We start from the raw sequence: 20191 nt of genomic DNA, 5'->3' as shown, positions 1-20191 counted from the left end.
CATTTAATTAACAGATTTAATTATTCCTCATAAGATCTGTGGCAGACTGAAACAATCATGTCTAGTGTTGAATCCTGAATGCTTTGTTTCTTGGCTCCGGTTTCACCAAATTCATTGTTGACAATAGTATATTTATTACATTGCACAGTTCTAAGACTGTACTTTAACTTTCACACTATTCTTTTATTTTAAGGTGTCATAACATATTTACCTCAGATAAGTATCTGATTCTGTAATTAGATTGCGTCAATAAAAGTATAAAAAAATTATGTTAAAGATCCCACTTTGAATTTTTAGTGAGATCTCCCTAGAAGTCATTGGTTTTCCAACAAAGACAGTTGAGATTTTCAAAATACTACATCAAACAATAAGATTAAATAGTGAAGAATGTAGACCCCAACAGATTTCATGAATTGTCGAAGTTTTTGTCAGAACGAATGGAAATTAGCACAATAAACTGAGGTGATTGAGAATAATTCGAAATCTTTCATGAGTAAAACATCTGGGGGTACAGTCCAAAACAAAAAACGAGAGAAGGATATCTAAATAAAATTTTGTATGAACGATAAAATAATACTGAAGTGTTCATCAGCAAGTTTTGTCACCCCTGCTAGAATTTTTCTCAATAAGAGACAAAGTTTATCTATATTAAATACCTAAAACAACAATTGTATCAATTTTTATAAGAATTCGACAGATATTCTAAAATGTGCATTGTGAAAAAAGTATCTAATACAATTGTGTTGATAGCTCAGTATTTCGCATATAGTGGCTACCACAATGTATATGCTATCCCGGACAAAAGTCTAAATAAAAATTTAAAACTATTCAAAATGAACTACGGTACATTATCTACATGTTACTCTAACGGTATAGGCAGCACACGCACGATAGCTCTCGGGAACAAGAATATTTCCAACTTACTTATTCAGGTTATATGCTGTATTTATGTTGAGTTTCATCTAAATCCGTTCAGTCGTTTAGGCGTGAAAGAGCCACAAACATACTTACATACATACATGAAAACATCTATCCATCGTCACAAACTTTCACATTAACTCCATTGTATCGTGATATAAACAACATTTATTAGGGTGAAGAAAAACAAGGGAAAGTCAGTAGCCTCTGGGAAAAGTGGTATCAATAGGCATTATGGGACTTTGTTCAGATACGTAATGTGAAAGTGATGTAATCATGTTATATAAGTGCCACTTAAGAAAATGAGAACCCATGAGGTTGCCTTTTACATGTTATACAAAGGCTCTGTAGAAACGTCGTTGCATGAAAAAATTCAAATAGAGTTTTGATAAACCAAAGGTCAGATCTTTTCATCTTCCTAACAATAGGAAGGTCGACTATTTTTGGCAAAGTGTTCAGACTCATGCACACATAATCAGTGAAATTCGTTAAATTCTCGATAGAATTTCAATTCATAGCATCAAAACTTGTCATGTGAAATCTATAACATCTCATGATATCACACAGTTCAATGGGGAATGTTCCTCCTGACGAAAATCAAGTAGTTTTCATAAAAGACCTCTAAAACAACGCATTTTAAACTTATCATTTAAACCTTTTTCTTTAAAAAAATATTTAAATACTTAAAAGAGAGGAATAAAATAATGCTTTCAAAATTTAAAGGGATTCGTCTCTATTTCACCATTTGGCAACATCGGTTATAACTAATAAAGGACAATGAATCTGTTACCTGTATGAGACAAACAATGATGGCATATTTTAGAGGCGTGCTGTTCTGTTTACTTATGTTTCGAATTCCAAGACATTCTGTAACATATGACATTTTGTGCACCAAACCTATCTTCCTCTATATAAATAAATAACAAAACAACTGTTGTTTATGTGGCTTGTGGAGGTGGTATTGAACTTTAATTTATATTTTGCCTTAACCCATTAGTGCATATTGTTCGTTTTATCGAACATGCCTATTCACGTCGGAGAAGAGGAAGTCTGCGCATATTTTCAATTATTTCTCGCGAAAAAGTTGTTAACACATATAGGATTAACAGTTGTTTCAGTCATGAGTGATGAGAAGTGTAAAAGTGTTAGTTTTGCTTGTTTGTATAGCGGTGGATACAAAATTGTACTCAACTCGCTGCGGCGGGTAAGTTATTATTCCATATTATTTATGACAAATATGAGAAGAGTAATGTAAATTCCTTTAAATGAACTCACATACTATCAACTAGTATCACAGATAACCCCCGTCTATCTTTATTTTTTTTGAAGTCAGTCTTTATATTCCATGTTCGTTTTATCGAACATTATGCACCATGGTTACTTATTGTACGTCTGTTTTGTCACAGATTATCGCTTGCCGAACTGATTGAAATGTTGGAACATAGTTACACAGAGACTGGCGATATATACATTACACCACCTCAAGACGGCGAAGATACTGATTTTGATGGTGATCTATCAAATGATGATCATGAAGGATATATTTCTCACCTGGGACCAGCTATGCTGCAGGTGAAAAGTGCCTGAAAAGCCTGGCTGCTCTTCCGTAAAATTTACCCCTCCCATGAATTGTCGTCTGTTCTGCTGAAACTCAGGAGAGATTTGGCTCTGAATTTCTTGAAGACTCACAGCCAAGCATCAAAAAAAGGCAAATCACTATATCGAAAAGGAAAGATGTGAAAAAAACGCAAAATCCATATGTGTGAAATGCTCTTTTGGTCCGAACCAAAAAATTGGATGTAAGAGTGGCTTTCAAAACTGCACGTACACTTCAACAAGTGTTGAACAGACCGAAAGACAAAACGTTGGAAAATGAAAAGTCTGGGATTTACGAAATCAGCTGCGAGGATTGTGATAAGAAAAATATTAGTCAAATCAAAAGTACTATATTAGATCGCTACAAGGAACATGTTTCTCATGTTCGGTTTCATAGACCGGATAAATATAGTGTCGCTGAACATGCCAACGACCACAGTATAAGTCAGACATATTCAAAATCATTGAGACCAGTACATGACAACAGGTTTATTGATGCCTTCTAATGTTTGGGAATTGAAAAGTGTGGAATGAGTTCTAGATGAAAAAACAGATGAATATTAAAAAAAATGTAGGGGATAGTCACTAACATAGAGGAAATACATAACAAATTACAGATACTGAAAAAACAGGTAGTTTAATATAGGAACAATAACAAGTAGTAGTTAGGTAATACTAACCGGTAATAGTTAGGTTAGTATTTAACAGAGAGTAGTTAGGTACTACTAACTGGTAGTGGTAACTAACTGGTAGGTAGTTAAATTATTTCATAATGATCTCCTGGGGACGCTAACAAATAGAACTGACGACGTTCGGTTTGTTAGATAATTGTGGTTATGACATTCGTGCATGTATTCCCATGAATAATTGTTATGTCATAATAGAAGCAATGTCAACAAAATCTATCCCATCCATTATTAACATTGCCTTCACTAATAAGACGTAATGCAATTAGAATACGAAATACTGCAAATCGATCCATCGCAGATGAATGATAAATCGATGATGATGAGGAAGATAATTTGATGTTGCCAGTTCTACTATTTTTGCAGTAGATCTCCTGTTTTGGTTCTCAAGTTACTGTTCCACTGTTTGACAGTTGAAATCTACTGATATTTATAAGTCTCTGTATCATGGAGTGGTATGCCGCAAGTTTATGAAAGTATGGGTGCATAGATTGAATTGTGTTAATTTGTGAAGTATTATTTTCACCCCACCCATTCCATATCAATAATACCTCACTGTTCATTTATGACCCCCAGTCAATCGAATGTATTGATCTTGGGTCCAAGATGAAAAGTGGATCATCTAAGACGATAACAGGAGGCGTTCTGGACAGTTGTTGGACACCGATGAGCCACCCAGGCACTTCCCAAAAGCGAAAACCCATCATGGTTACTGTATGGTGGTGTGATTCACTATAACTTTTTGCAACAGGGCCAAACCATCACAGCTGAGTCATTTTGTGACGAAATCGACGAAATGTACCGAAAATTGCGGCAGCAGCAGCTGGCAGTGATCAACAGAGGATGTCCAATCCTGTTCCATGACAACACCCGTCCGCACGTTTCACAAATCACTGTCCAAAAATTAATCGAATTGAGTGTTGAAGTTCTACCTCACCCACCATACTCCCCAGACCTCTAGCCAACCGACTAACATCTTTTCAAGTATTTCGATAACTTTATCACCGATAGAACCTTGGCGAATCAGGACCAGGCAAAAACTGTCTTCGTCAACTTCATCAAACCTGGAACACAAATTTTTTTGCTGTAGGAATTGCTCAACTAGTGTTGCGTTGACAAAAATGCACTGATTCAAATGGCGCTAATTTCGATTAAATTGAATAAGTATTCATTTAGATATGACAGTTCAAAGTAAAGTAAATTCATAAAAATGAACAAAAGTTTTGGAACGACCTAATAAATAACATAATACATGCGTATTACTATAAATATTTCTCTTACACAGAAAACAGTTCAAGCTTCTGCTGTACTTCGAAGTAGTTTCTGACAAAGACAATTGTCCATCAGTACGATTTTGTGGAACTTCACAAAACAAAACCTTAATATCTTCCGTGAAGTTATGACTTTATATCACCGGAAGAGGCAATTCTGCTCTTGTCACGGTGACAGTTCGTGGAGAGATTCATACGATTGATTAATTCAATCCCCACAACTGTGATTGAGTTAACCAATCGTTCAAATTGAAAATGGGATACTTTTTAGAAGAGAATGGTTTTTGAACACAGTGATTTTTGACTTTCTTCTTTTCCATTATCATAATTAACTTCAATGAAAATACTCCATAGATATTTGCTGGTCAGGTACAGAAGTTTCTTTCGAATACAATTGGAAGGAAACAAAAAACCAATAATTTTCTATATTTTTCAATGTTGGAGAAGTGGAAAGTCAAATAGTATTTTCACAAAAAAATGATTACTTTCGTAATCGAAAGAAAATATTGAGACATTTTCCAAAGTAATTTGAAATGAGACGAATCGAAAATACTGCACTGCATTGTGAAATTTATTTCTTTTTCTAACATTTTTCCGAAAGTGACGATTCAATGCATCTCCCAGAAGACTGATTAACGTTCTTCTCTTTTACAATTCAATCTAGAGTCACAACTTCCTCTTCCATATCAAAGAGATCCCGAATAAGACCCGAGAAAGTATATCAATTGGAAATTAGTCTCCTGAAAGTTTCGGAAAACTCATCTATGCCAATTAAACTTCCAAATTGGCAGCCACCTCTCTGATGTAGATTTGATTATTACACGCGAAAGGCTGATTCCCTTGGCGCGACAGAAGAGCTGAGTGTTGCAAAAATCAATGAGTCGAATTCAACCGGTAGACACTTTTTCAAATAAAATGACTGATTATGGCATTGATTCATAGTTTGAAATGATGAGATAAGTAAGTCGAAAGAAAATTAATCGACTTCAAAAAAATCAACGCTATATTATGAAATACATTTTTTATATATATACTAAATCAACCAACAGATTGAAATCCAATTAGGGGCTTTCAATGCCATCTAATATGAAACTTATTTAAAATAGCAACTAGTTATCTGATTCAGAAACTAAATACTTATTTAATTTTTTTGCGATATTGTGGTTTTTTAATATTTGTTGAATTTAACTGGCAACAACCTCAAAAATACTGGTTTCGTACCTACTTTTGATTTCGTTCTACTGGATAATTTCGTGTATAATTACAAACTAGCTGACCCAGCGTGCTTCGTACCGTCTTAAAATTAATAAATGTGTAATTAACCTTTTCATATTCATATTCAGCAGTAGATTTTGTATCAGAACACTGTAGATTGATATAAACACCAGTAGAAAACATATTTTATAGATTTAACATGAAGGTTTAGACGATGTACAGTAATTTAACAATTATTATAAAAAGTGAACAAAGTCATCAGTAGATTTCAACTGTCAAACAGTGGAACAGTAACTTGAGAACCAAAACAGAAGATCTACTGCAAAAATAGTAGAACTGACAACATCGAATTATTTTCCCCATCATCATCGACTTATCATTCATCTGCGATGGATCGATTTGCAGTATTTCGTATTCTAATTGCATTACGTCTTATCAGTCAAGGCAATGTTAATAATGGATGAGATAGATTTTGTTGACATTGCTTCTATTATAACATAACAATTATTCATGGGAATACATGCACAAATGTCATAACCACAATTATCTAACAAACCGAACGTCGTCAGTTCGTTCATTTATTGATATTTTTTCTAAATTCTTCAGATGTTTTATTAGTTATTCTGCTATCACGGGTGGAATCAAATCCAACCAATCAAAAATCATAGAACTCAGAGACGTTTCTGAGTTATAAATGATGTAATCATAATTTTTGAATCTATAGCAAATACTTTCTCGACACCAGAACAAAATTATGGTCTCTCGAAGCGCGTTTCGCTAACCAAGTTAGCGTCCTCAGGAGATCATTATGAATTAATTTAACTACCATGTTAGTGTTTTTGTATATGCTAGTAGCCTAACTACTACCAGTTAGTAGTACCTAACTACTCTCTGTTAAATACTAACCTAACTATTACCGGTTAGTATTACCTAACTACTACTTGTTATTGTTCCTATATTAAACTACCTGTTTTTTCAGTATCTGTAATTTGTTATGTATTTCCTCTATGTTAGTGACTATCCCCTACATTTTTTTTTAATATTCATCTGTTTTTTCATCTAGAACTCATTCCACACTTTTCAATTCCCAAACATTAGAAGGCATCAATAAACCTGTTGTCATGTACTGGTCTCAATGATTTTGAATATGTCTCACTTATTCTGTGGTCGTTGGCATGTTCAGCGACACTATATTCATCCGGTCTATGAAACCGAACATGAGAAACATGTTCCTTGTAGCGATCTAATATAGTACTTTTGATTTGACTAATATTTTTCTTATCACAATCCTCGCAGCTGATTTCGTAGATCCCAGACTTTTCATTTTCCAACGTTTTGTCTTTCGGTCTGTTCAACACTTGTTGAAGTGTATGTGCAGTTTTGAAAGCCACTCTTACATCCAATTTTTTGGTTCGGACCAACACATTGGTATATTTTGGTTCATACGGTGGAAGCACTATGAATTTTGAATGTTCCTGTTTTGAAAAGCCGAGGCAATACGAAGATACTCCCTAAACTTGTAGTCCCGCTAATTTTCGTTATGGGCAATGATAGGAGCTGTCAGGGATATACCTGAAAGTGTTCGTATTCTTTCTATTTACATCAAAGTCTGGACTTTTATCGACATTTTTAATGACTGGTATATCCAGGAATAGTAGTTATTTTCAATTTCAAACGTGAATTTTATACTTGCGAATCTGTTAATGAGGCAAAATACAAATTCCTCTAGCCTACTTCTATTCATATCGAAAATGTCAACTATATCATCCACGTATCGGATCCAGGTTCGTGGAAAGTAATCCAATTCTTTCCTTGGTTCCATTTCAAATCTGGTCATGAATAGATTAGCCATGAAAGGAGACAACGGCGTCTCCATTGCCGTACCCTCATGTTTCCCATAAAAACAGTTGGCGAACTGGAAGCAATTTTATCCCATGCGAATTTTGGTAAGCCGGATGTACTCTTACTCTTCACCACTCATTTAATCAACATCCAAAAGACGTTAAAAAAAAATTTGCAACTTTGTTTTATATTTTAAATATCATTTCATAATTCTCGGTGGATTTTATTTATTTTTTCCTTCTCAAAATAATTTTTATTTTGCCATTTCCAGTAAAAATAAATATTTTTTCGTGAAATGTAGCTAGTAATTAACTATTTAAAAATGAGGTTCATTTCTGTAACAAGTAGTTATAGTTTATAGATATCATATACTTTTCATCAATATAAAAAAAGATATTGGTCAAGGGCTGCTGCTAAATAAAAAACTGATCTGTTTCAAGAAGGTCAAGCCTATGTTGCTTTGAGTAGGACTGAAATGCCTGATGGCATTGCTACAGATGAGAAAGTTTCCAACAAATTTTTGAAAAAATTTCCTGATATTCGAGCCTACCAAGAAATGCATCGATCAGTCCACAATTCTACTGCTACAATGTAGTTTGCCAATTAGTAGTAATATTTAATTTCTATATCTCCTAAGGAACGGTCTGAGAATTTTATTAAGGTTTCACTTCCCCCGCATATTTGAACCATCAGGTCAATTTGGTTTCGGTCAATTTGATTTCTTTATTTCACGTACAAGTTTTGAAATGTTTTTTCTTTGAACAACATCGGTAGCTTGTATCACCATGCCCGACCATCACACTTAGTTCATATCTTGAAAACTGTTCAACCAATTTTGGTGAAATTTGCTCTCTTTCCTAAGCATAGGTAAATGTAAGCTATAGAAGGAATGACCATAATCTGACTAACAATTTGGGAGATTAGTCTGGACGAACATTAATACAAACATACTTAAATCTATGAAATGTTTGTATAATTATTTGGTAGCTCTTATTAATTAACATATTTGACAAAATGCAATGACTACATTCACACTTGTCAAATTTTCAACTTCATTTTTTTGAAGTCACTCTCCTGTCTACGGGACTTATGAAAATTACTCATGGTGAGAAATCGAGAGCCATCAAAACAGTCATACTGTACAGATCTACTGTACTGATCTACAGATATCAAACTTTCGAAGCTTATCGTTATCCCAACAATCAAATTATAAAACATTTTTAATTATAACTTTTAAATGAGTTCCGGGTACAAAACATTAGAGCCGATTAATATTCAATGCAAGATTATTTTGTGAAACATTCATTTACACAATTTGGCATCCTTCGTTCGGAAACAAAGTTAACGATATTTATTCGTATGGGAAGATTCTCATGAACCGATTTTTGTCATTGAAAGTCGACAATGCTTCAAGTGAGGTGAAACAATAAGTGTTATTTTTGGTCTCAGACTCTCTTGAAATCATCCGAACATAGTAGATTCATTCAAAATTAACCATCAGAGTTTAATCATGTTTTCAGTTTCATTTCTTTCAATACTCCCACAATGTATCCTTCAAGGAAAGGCGATGACAAAACCAAGCTTTTACATCGACCGATATTCGTCTTCTGTCTTTCACAGCAGCATTCACTGCAAGACAACCAGTTGAAACTAAGGCCTAAAAACATCATTCCTAATTCAACACCAGACGTCGCTATTCCTCATCAGGGGTGCTACTTTCTTTGAATCTGTTATGAACGATAGAGGACGAATCTTAGCCGGAGGTCAATGTCGAAGTTTGGTTTTGCAACTGACCGCCTGGGACAGGAGGACCTATATACTGAATTCCAGTTTTCAAATGGAACATTCCATTTTTGCAGAGTTACTTCGTGTGAGTTGATTCCAAAAATGTGTTCTGTATAAAGGAATTTGAGGGGCGTTTCTCTAGCACGCATGGTTAGCTTCTTCAGAGGTGCTTTCATCTAGAATGTTGAAAACGGACTGTTGTATCCTGTATCAGAGAGATATTTATACTCTAATCGATATGGTGGAGGAAGCCATAGAGGCATCGCAATATGTTGTTAGGGTGGTAGGGGGTTCTGAGCGTGACGTTTTGGTGATATCTCCGTTCTGGCGTGGATTGTGTTTCATATGGAATCCAGCTTAAGTATTTCTTTCGAGTTCCGTTTAACTTCAAGAAAAATTTGGTGATCTTCGTCACTCAGCTCATGTTCCACTACTGCTGATTCATTTGATCTTTCCAGTCTGCAATTCTTTTGGGGCTCCTTCACCATAGTACCTTGACCTCTTTGTGGTTCCTATGTATTCTGTATTACGTGAACATGTTATGCGATATACACTCGCAGCAGAGTTGGTCCCTGCGATCTGTCACAAGTACCCCATTTTTTCTGTCTCATTGGTACTGATTGTGTCAACAGTTAGAGATCTCAGACCTTACTTATGTTCTAAGAAACATAAAATTATTAGATGAAGTAGAATTAGTATGAACTTACTATTGACGATGGGGATATATATGAAAATCACCACTGAAACTTCCAGAGAACTGAGTAATATTTTCTTAACACCAGGTATCCATAAATAAGTCATATGACCAAGCTAATATGTATGCGTTCACTTTTTTAAAGTAGGTACATAACTCTATCTATCCCATAATTTTTGTTTCTCATAAAATAGGTACATTCTGGTGGTCCTTGGATCTAGGACTGTTTTTCTGAAAATGAAATTTACCAAAGTGAAAGTCTAACCTTGTTGAAAATTGACATAAAGTCATAAATTTGCATAAGAAATATATATTCAAATATTTATTTATGTTGCAACCAGTAGAATAAATTTCTGAAACGGTTTATATTTTCTTATTTGTTTTTTGAAAAAGAAGACATCTGAAGAAGGAAGTGCTCATTTTTATTTCAATAAAATCAACAAGTTTCCCATGTCGTTCATTGAATGATATAACTCCTGAAAATTTATCAGGAAGTGTTAACGTAATTTAGTAGAAGTACAAACCTGATTTGTTTGTGATTCTGCTATCACCTGAATTGCTATTTGAAGACTCCAGAGACCTGTGAGGGTTTTTCTTAAAGACAAATCTTGATTTCCGTCACTATTGGTTTGATGAGCATTTTCATCCATTTGATATTTCTCTAATGAATGCAAGATTGGTAACTCCAAAAAATTGTTATAGTAGTTATAGAAAAAATTTTCCCATTCGTAATTTTTGGTGGTCTATAATCCAAAAATGAATGGCTGTGTAAAAAAATATATGAGGAAATTCTGAAGTCTCCGATTTTTTGTAACCGAAATAGATAAATAATTTACTTTAATCAACAAAATCAATTTCTGTCTCTAATATTACACAATTAATTCAATCCATCATTAATATCGTTAGCACGCAGGCAAGCACTTGAACTATGAATAAAGGTTTAAAGTCGATGTCCCGTTTCGTCCCAAAACCCCTGATCAATTATAATTATAACAGTCATCCATTAATTTTCCGCTAATCTTCCGAGATTCAGGCTGAAGATTTGTATTAATAATTAAGCTAATGGTATAGTATCAGTGGTGCTCGCATATTATATTGCTGAAAGGTTTCGGATTTAATTCAATTTCTTCAAATCTAATCGATGGAATGTAAATAGAAATTAAAATATGAACATTTAAAAATAGTTACAAATAACTGATTTTGCTGTTACTGTTGAGAACCTTCTTTGCGTTACAAAAGCTCTATCTCTATTGTCATTCAAATTTGATCATTATGGAACCGGTTCAATAGGATTTGAGTAATGAAACCAGATTTGTTGCTTCGTATAAACTTTCACTGTGAGTGTTGTAACAATTATGTGACATGAAAATTTCGTAGAGTTTTAGAAAATGTATTTATATTCAAAATGGCTAGGACAACAAAAATATTAGACGTCTGAAATAAAGATAAGATATGCGTTTCTATCGCAAGCAACATAAAAAAGCAAATCACGACTAAGACAGAAAGATATTCAAGTTGACGAAATATTTTCCCGTTGAACCCTTGCACAGAAATGGTCGAAAACTAGCTAAAATATATAGTCTAAGAGCCAGTGAGCGGCTACCTGCATGAATTTGACCAGACTTAGGTTTTTGTACATTGAGGCCCCTATATCTACCGTACATGATATGGGACCTCACTAAGCCCAAAGTGGTGGACGCGGTGAGTGCGCAGGTAGGACAGGTATCAATTTTTTAGTAATTTTAAATGCATTTGACGACGTTTGCCGTTTTGATATTTTCAAATATATTATTATTGTGAACGTCCCCGTTTCATGACATTCTCCTCAATTAAATTACAAATTTCTCTTTAAACGGTTTCATGTGTCTCTGAGAGATATGCCATGAAGTACGGAAAGGACTTTTCACCAGTGACCGTTTGTGATTTCTAAATTTTTGTCGACAAAAATAATGATAGTAGGTATACTTCATCAGAGGCAACACTTTGTATTTTTATCAAAGTTTCATTGTGAATTTCAGAATCTGGTTCCAACTTTGATAAGATATTTATTTGAAATTGATTTTTTTTGAAGTACGTAACGGCTCATTCTTAGACTTATATTGTTTTTTTCTTTTATCACAAAAAAGCACAAATTCAGGTTTGCTGAAGCCACAGTTTCAAGATTCTGAACAGTTAATGGTTCTGTTAAATTTTCCAATTGTCTTTCCTCGAACAGCTGATCTACTACGACGTCAATATTTTTTTCTACAACTCCATCTATCTCAGTAACGTTCACGTCATTCAAAACGGAATCCTGTACCATTGCATCATCAATTATTGAACTATTAACTGATGTTGATGGTTGTTCAGTCGCAGACGACGACGTACTTTGTAATGAAACTTTTTTGTTGGCATCTCAAAAAAAAATGTTTTTTCAAAGCTGTAAACGTCTTATAACAACTTCTATGATAGCCGGCATCAAAAATATCTTCCGGTAAAATTACATCGTTTTCGTAACCTCAAAATATTTCGACATTTTATCATAGTCTCTTCCGAAAATATTAATAATTTTTCAGTTTTTGATGTGTCACAAAAAACACACTGCACGTTATCTATTTCACTCGACATAATGTCAAAAATATTCAACAATTAATAATCCAATGAATAAAATAAAGCAACACTATCAATTTTTTTAAATTCACGCAACACGAGGCATCTATATGAAGGTTGATAAATATACTGAAAACATCTGACGGAAACCATTAGATTTGGGATTATAATAGAGCCCTCTCTGGTATAAATCTTATATTATTCAAATAACAGGTAGTAAATATCAGAAAAAATGTTATAGGCTAGAATGAGTACAATAGTAATGCTTTGGAGTGATTAAGTAAATCATAAATACATTATTTTGATGTAAAACAGTTATCGTAATACATAGATATCTGGCCGGGTAGTATCTCAGATTTTGTTATTTGCTGATGCTTGTAAGCACTGAAAACTTCTGCCCTAATTAATGTGAGTTTTTGAAACTATAATAAGTGAAATGTATCAATGGCAGATCTCGTCAATTACTTTCAAAAATATTTATTTTTAACATTTTCAAATATGTCTGCCACAATGTTGAACGCGAGGTAATGTTCAGCCATTATTATTTTCCGTTCACAATAATAATATATTTGAAAATATCAAAACGGCAAACGTCGTCAAATGCATTTAGAATTACTAAAAAACTGATACCTGTCCTACCTGCGCACTCACCGGGGTAGGTATTGGAGCCTAAATGTACAAAAACCTAAGTCTGGTCAAATACATGCAGGTAGCCGCTCACTGGCTCTTAGACTAATAGTTCCAGAAAGTATATCCCTCATTACAGGTCTATTCTCAAAGTTATCAATTGAAAAGTAAAAATGAGTTCAATAATCGAGCAATCGCATATTGAATTTATCAACAGTTGGATGCATGTGTTATATTGGCAACCAGATAATCAGGGTGTATAGCAAATAATTGACTAGTTTTTTGGTGCATAATTGATATTTCACTTTGTACGTATGTCAGTATGATTTAATGACAAAAAATAATTGACTAAATCAATCAGTGCTAAACAATTAAGTTCACGATCACTTTAATCATAGTTTCACCTCAAAGGGTACTCTTAATTTATCAGAAAATGTTATTAGGCAGTGTTGTGCCAGTATACGGAAATGTTTTTTAGAAAATGTCAAAAAATTTTGTGCACGAACAATTAAATGTTTAGCGATGGAAGGAAGAAATGTGAAAATTTAAGGATTTAGTGATTAATCATGCAGGTTTCTGACAGTTTTTGTAATTTAGTTTTTATTTATGTTCAATACATATTCAGGTTTCTAAACGTTTTTGTAATTTAGTTCAATACATATGTAAATTAGAACTAACTAATTTGAGGTATGATTAAAGTGATAGTAAACTTACAGATTTGTATATAATTTCGACTTTAATTTAATTTAATTGTTCAGCATTAATTTTTTCAGTCGATCATTTCTTGTGATTAAATCATACTAATAGTTATTATGGACATACATATAGAGTGAAATATCAATTTAGCACCAAAAAACTAGTAAAAATTCAAACCATTTTCAACAAACATCGATATACTAGTTCGAATAATAAATTGGACTTAATTTTGCATAGAAATGTTATTATAGTAATATGAGGGAGGCGCCTAAGTAGTATATGAGATGCTAGTACTCTTTATGAGGCTAGAACCATAAAAAAATTGTGCTTTTTTTCTAATGTTACGTAAATGACTGTGATTTCAAATCTGAATATTGTTTTCAAATTTGAACAACTTTTCTGATTAAATGTCGAAAATAAGGTAGTTCAATCTTGATCAAAATTTCTATTTTTTGTTCTTCCCTGTACATCGTTTGGAATTTTGACAACTGAAATCCAAGTTTTCCGCATCAATTCTTATCAGGAATAAAATTTTCTGACAAATGGATAATAAAAAAGTTTCTTATTTGGTGCAAACTTTTTGAAACTCACTGTATAACCTACTTAGTCGCAGGAAACGCACATACAACTATTGATGTCTGCCGCAGTAGCAGACAAAACGTTTCGTAGCTTAAGTTCCATTTGACCATGGTTTACCAGCCCGGATTTTTTTCTTTTAAATCACACTCCTAATGAATCGTGTGTCAAAAATATTTGATAGAGTATATAAATGAATGAATTAAATCAAATCGGAAAATATAAACTCAAAATGTATGAGTATCTTTTTCATATATCAGTCTAGTTATATATTTAATTATCAAAAAATCATTTGGTTGATATATTTTCTATTGGAATGTGACCCTAAGGACAATCACAAAAATCTACCTTTATTGAAAATATGAAAACCTCTCTTTTGTTTCAGCTGACATCAACGATAAAGTAACTTCGGAACTTCAAGCGCTAAAAGCTTCCAAAGTTATTCGTGACTGGAGATCGAAAGTGCTAGGAGGAGGACGAATAAGCCATGATCCGGAAAGTAAACAAATTAAAGTATACGGATATTCACAGGTGAGCTCACTGAGACATATGTGATTTAGGTTTCGGTATTTTATAGTTCTCTCTGCAAGTCCATGCTGACATTTCAGGGTGGTCCATCGAATTCTCTCCTAAATATTTTATTTTTATAGTACTGAATTCAAAAATGAATTTCAGCCTAATCGCTTCAATTGAAAGTGACGCATGTGAAAACTAGTGTTCAGATACTAGAAGTGAGCTCTTTATGCAAGGGTCATACATTCTTTCATGGTTTTAATGAAATAAATTTCAAGTATCCACAACAGATACATGTATGTGGTGGTAAATGTAAAATCTACTTCCTACCCATATCTATAAGGATGGTGATTTGACTAAATTATTCCATAACATTTTAATGAAATAGTGATTTTTGTTAACATACAGTACATTTTAGATGATGTAGAAAGCGGATACAGAAAACTGAATTTTTTTCTTCTAAAGTAACTTTTTTAATTGAAAATTACTGTACGGTATAGTCATAAACTATGTCATATATTATTAAAATTAATGGAATTGAGAAAATATCTTGAAGGAACTTTATCGTAAATGATAATGTGAAACCCCATGATGTTTAAAAAAATTCACTACGTTCTGTTCTTTTTTATAGATCTACAGAAAAAATCGTCTATCTCTGTCTTTGAGGAAAAGCTTAATATATCTCTTCAAATAAGAGTTCGCACAGAATAAAAACTATCGCGCCACAAAACAAATACAAGTAATCTCACCACACCGCTGGATACGCAGTAGTACATAAGATAAGTAAAAAATTAATTATTTTAAACGGTTTCATTAGGCAAATAAAAATGATAATGATGTAGATAATGGACTGAAAGCTAAAAAAATAATTTGGAATATCCTAGGTAGCAGTCATCACACCACTCTCCTCAGCAATCTACAGTGATGACAAGATTTTATCATTTTTTATCTGTGATCACTGCTACCTATGACCTTCCAATTTATTTTTCATCTTCCAGTACATTATCTTCATCATCTTTTTTTTTTCAACACAACCGTTTAATATAAAAAAAAATCACTTATTTTATTCGCAAATTTTTAGTGTCTGATTTTCATTCATCCTAATGCCACACAGCTCTCGGCACGTTTTAACTTTTTACCTTAACTTGGGTGGTGTATCGCTAACGACATATCATTTTCAGTCACTCTAATGCCACACAGTCCTCGACACGATACAAAATCTTAACTTGGGTGGGATATCCATGCTTGTATCACGATTCTGAATTTACTAAGTTTTGTGTATAGGTTATATCATTTTTTTCATAGTGTACTACTATAGTTGTGGAATTGGCCGCGGTGGTAGTGCGCACGACTCACGATCGAAAGACCGTGGGTTCGATTCCTGCCTCGACCAGATATTTTTCTCGAGATAATTTATCTGGTTGAAGCTGGGATGATTCTGCAACCGTGTTAGGAATCACACGTTAAAAGGTGAGACCTAGTTAGTCCTTAGCTCGCACAAGTTTCTCAACTTCTGAGAGTTGTCGTTCGTATGGGTGCGACAGATTTTAAACAGTACTAGTCAAGCTCTGTCATTTGGTAGTTGTGAAATGATATATAATCCTCCATTTTGTAGTTGCGGACATCTTGAATTCGAATTCTCTTCAAAATGTACTACTATTCCGCTAGTTAAGCCCTGTCCTTTGATACCCATATTGTGGTAGCTGTTAAAAAATATGTAATCCATTATTTACAATGATACAGAATTTATTGAATTGTAATGTCATCAAAAGTAATTTTTTGTATCAAATATCAGATCAATTTGTCAACAGAAAGGGAGTCAAACTTCAATTACTAAATTAGACCCAAACAAATAGGGCAAGCTTAATAAAACCGTTTAATAAATCAGGATCCTTTCGATATGGGATCATCGTTTTTGCTAGCTGACAGAGGCGAATCACATGATCGTCGTCCCATCAGGAATGAATCATGCTACATGCAAAGATACCTAGTAGTCTATGGTAGTTGTGGCATATTTCGTCCATCAGGTACAATTTCTTCTGTCATTCACCTGAGTATAAACTTGAAAGTGGTCAGATTTTTCACTATCCATGTGAGCTGACCTGTTGGTCTCCAAACGTCTTTTCAGGATCTCGTTTTCTTGTTTTTGCCTTCACAATCCAACCTAATCTTCTTCAAACACGATGTGTAATTATTGAATACCGGGAATCCTGTCCTAATGACCGTGATTGGATCACCTCTAAAAAAGCGATATAATTGTAAGATTAGTCGACTCACCTGATGGAAGATCAATCTTAATTATTCGAGAATCGTATTCCTTCTTTGGCCGTTGCTAGATCTTTGAATCTCATACCCATATGATTTCGTACTTATCGCTCGTCCCGTTAAGGTGCGTATTCACCAAAAAAGCGATCACGAGCGAACAAGAGTGAACGAGCATTCTGCATCAATAATCGTCTGGTGAGTACGGGCTAGCGAGCGAGCGAACGTATGCTTGTTCGCGTTCAGAAAAGATCGAGAAGAAGGCGGTACATTAAAAGGTGCTTGCACAAAGTAGATGGATCAACTACGACTACGAACTTGAAGATATTCGCTCTGATGTGGACGAGACATCAATATGTTGAGCGAACACGAGCAAACATACACGAATGCTCACTCATGCTCGCTCGTGCTCGTTTTTTGGTGAATATGCACCTTTAGTCAGTGTGATTGTGTGACTCATTAGCACTTTGTTGAGGATGAAAAATATTTTTAAGTGGTGGGTGCCTCTTCGACCGAAGGCGGGCTACGATGGTCGTATTTTCAGGTGAGTCGACCAATCTTACAATTATTATTTTTCTCATCTGCGTCCTTCTTTATTGCATGATTTGTAACTTTTTGTATTATACGTATAGTAAATTTTTCATTCCTCTTTTGGAATTCTACGTATACGAATATTTCATATATACTTTTTTTTAGCATTTACTTTTATACATTTCATAAGCTATATGGCGAATATTTTACAAAAAGCCAAAATATGTAATCATAACACACTATAAGTAATAAATCTGTTACATTCCCTTTATTTAATGCCCATTTGAATCACTCAAAATCATAGAGACAAAAAAATCTTTAGGGTTTCGAACAATCGGTTTATTATAAAATGTATGTAATACGATGGAAATTTCGGTCCAACTAGCTGTGTTTTTTATAGTATCTACAGCGTGGTCCACTAAGTCTGCAACAAATGGAAAACTTTTTTATTATCGATTTCTGAGAAAATTTCACTCTTGACAAAAGTTGGTGCATTTCGAAAACTATACCAAGTGCACCTTCATGTTTGTTGCAATGATATTTAACAGAACTCTAGAATAAAATAAATACTCTTTTTAACGAGGCAAATACTTTACTAACGCAATAAAAGTATATTTTTTTATTCTGACAAGAATGTCTGAACTAGAACAGATATTAAAAAACAATCCAAAATCTATCGCGGATAGCCATGAACAAGAAACATATACGCCCTAAAACAATACTGTAGTTTGATAGTGTGGCTTCTTAAAACTTGCCTGTAAAATGTTTTCATATTTGTTCTTAATTAGAAATGTCTCGCCCAGTTTTATTAACGTTAACTGAAAAGGCAGAATTAGTTTAAATCTGTGGTGATGGTTATAAAACAATGCGCGAAGCTGCAAATATTTTCAACGAGCGGCATCCAGACAAACAAATTTGCTATTCAACTGTAAGTAGAATTTTAAAGAATTTCAAACAGACCGGCTCACTATAATATAAACATAATACGGAGCGTACGAAACCTGTATGCACAGAAGAAAACCAACTTGACGTACTTCAAGCAGTAGTAGAAAATCCTAGAAGGTCCGCCCAAGAATACCAAGAATACCGAATATGTTAGTATCCACGCCACTGCGCTATGATATGTTTTTGATCCAACGACTCAGGGTTTGTGATGAAGCAGGGTGAACAGGTTTGTTATATATTATAAGTTAATATGTTAATAATATGAATGGAGTTCATTCCTGCACTTGCGACTTGGTTCTGTTTTTTCAACATAATAATCTGATGTTGCTACACAAAGTTCGGGCTTATCTCGAAAATATGGAGAGATATGCACAGGTTGTTTTGTTTTGCCCTGAGATTTTAATACGTTCAGAAAATTTCAATTTCAAACCTATTCCCAGATTTTTTTATATAATTCAAAGATATTTTTGAGAGTGTTTGTACTGTGTGGGCTTCTGTAAACGCTAATAATGTCGATTTCATTGTGACAACTTTAAGCGTGATTTCATCTAAATGAAACATTTTTGCCAAAGTTTTTAACACTGGATTCAGATTCCAAGTGAAAGAATACTTAGGACGCGACGGGTTTAAATTAAAAGCCCATCTGAAAATTCTATTCAAAATATTTTCTTCTCCTGGTGTGTGCAGTATCTAGGGATGAATACGATTTTTGTGAGTTCAACATATACAAAAAAATCAAATATTATGTTCATATCACATTCTAAAGGATCTAACTTTTCATTTTTACAAACATCCCATCACACAGAGGGAAAAAGAGTATTGTTTCGTGGTTTTCATCTTTGTAGGAATTATTTCATGTGGTACCTACTTTCCTTTCAAATGCTTTCCCGATAATCGTCTTGCCACCAGGGATGGTGAACAAAACTCTGGATTTGTCAGATAATAAGTTGAAAAATAATGGGCACCATGCCTGTGTTGGCCAACTTGGTACCACTACAATACCCGTAGCTCGATCCCGAATATTTTTTTCTAAAACTTTTTTTTATTATCACAAAAGGTGGGAAGGCATAAAAATGAAGGAATGTTCAATCAGTGGTGTCCCGAATCTGGGTTGGGACCCCCAGATATGTAGTTGTCACATGTTTTATTGAAACGTGAAGCAAAAATATCGATATCTGGTTGACCAAACTGTTTGATGATTATTTCAAATATTTCATTATTAAGTTCGTATTCAGCATCGATAGATTTCCTTCTGGACAATTCATCCGCTATTGAATTTTCCGAAAAATATATGCAAGATGCTGACTAAAAATATTTCTTTTTTCACACCATTCTCACATTTTCTCTGATAAGTCATTCAGATATCTGAATTTTGTACTTCCAATTTTTGAAATACATGCTATAGTTGTTTTATAAAGTATGGTGCCAAATTTTAACTGAAAGGT

The 20191-nt window shown here is 33.8% G+C and overlaps 2 protein-coding genes across 3 annotated transcripts in view; one reads left to right on the top strand and one right to left on the bottom strand.

The window, feature by feature from the left end:
- Positions 1 to 20191, bottom strand: part of LOC111518159 (arrestin homolog) — a 472237-nt gene that overhangs the window by 144075 nt on the left and 307971 nt on the right. The window lies entirely within an intron of this gene.
- The window catches only part of LOC111516748 (14 kDa phosphohistidine phosphatase), a 188490-nt gene that overhangs the window by 162754 nt on the left and 5545 nt on the right, over positions 1 to 20191 (top strand). The window contains exon 3 of the mRNA XM_074172907.1: positions 14881 to 15026. Coding sequence (XP_074029008.1) covers positions 14881 to 15026 — 146 coding nt within the window. The remainder of the gene's footprint in view (positions 1 to 14880; positions 15027 to 20191) is intronic.

The sequence above is a fragment of the Leptinotarsa decemlineata genome, unplaced genomic scaffold, assembly GCF_025532065.1.
Source record: "Leptinotarsa decemlineata unplaced genomic scaffold, Ldec_3_MD MMD2_tig00000199_RagTag_RagTag, whole genome shotgun sequence".
NCBI lineage: Eukaryota > Metazoa > Arthropoda > Insecta > Coleoptera > Chrysomelidae > Leptinotarsa > Leptinotarsa decemlineata.
This window is presented reverse-complemented; position numbering and strand designations above follow the sequence as displayed.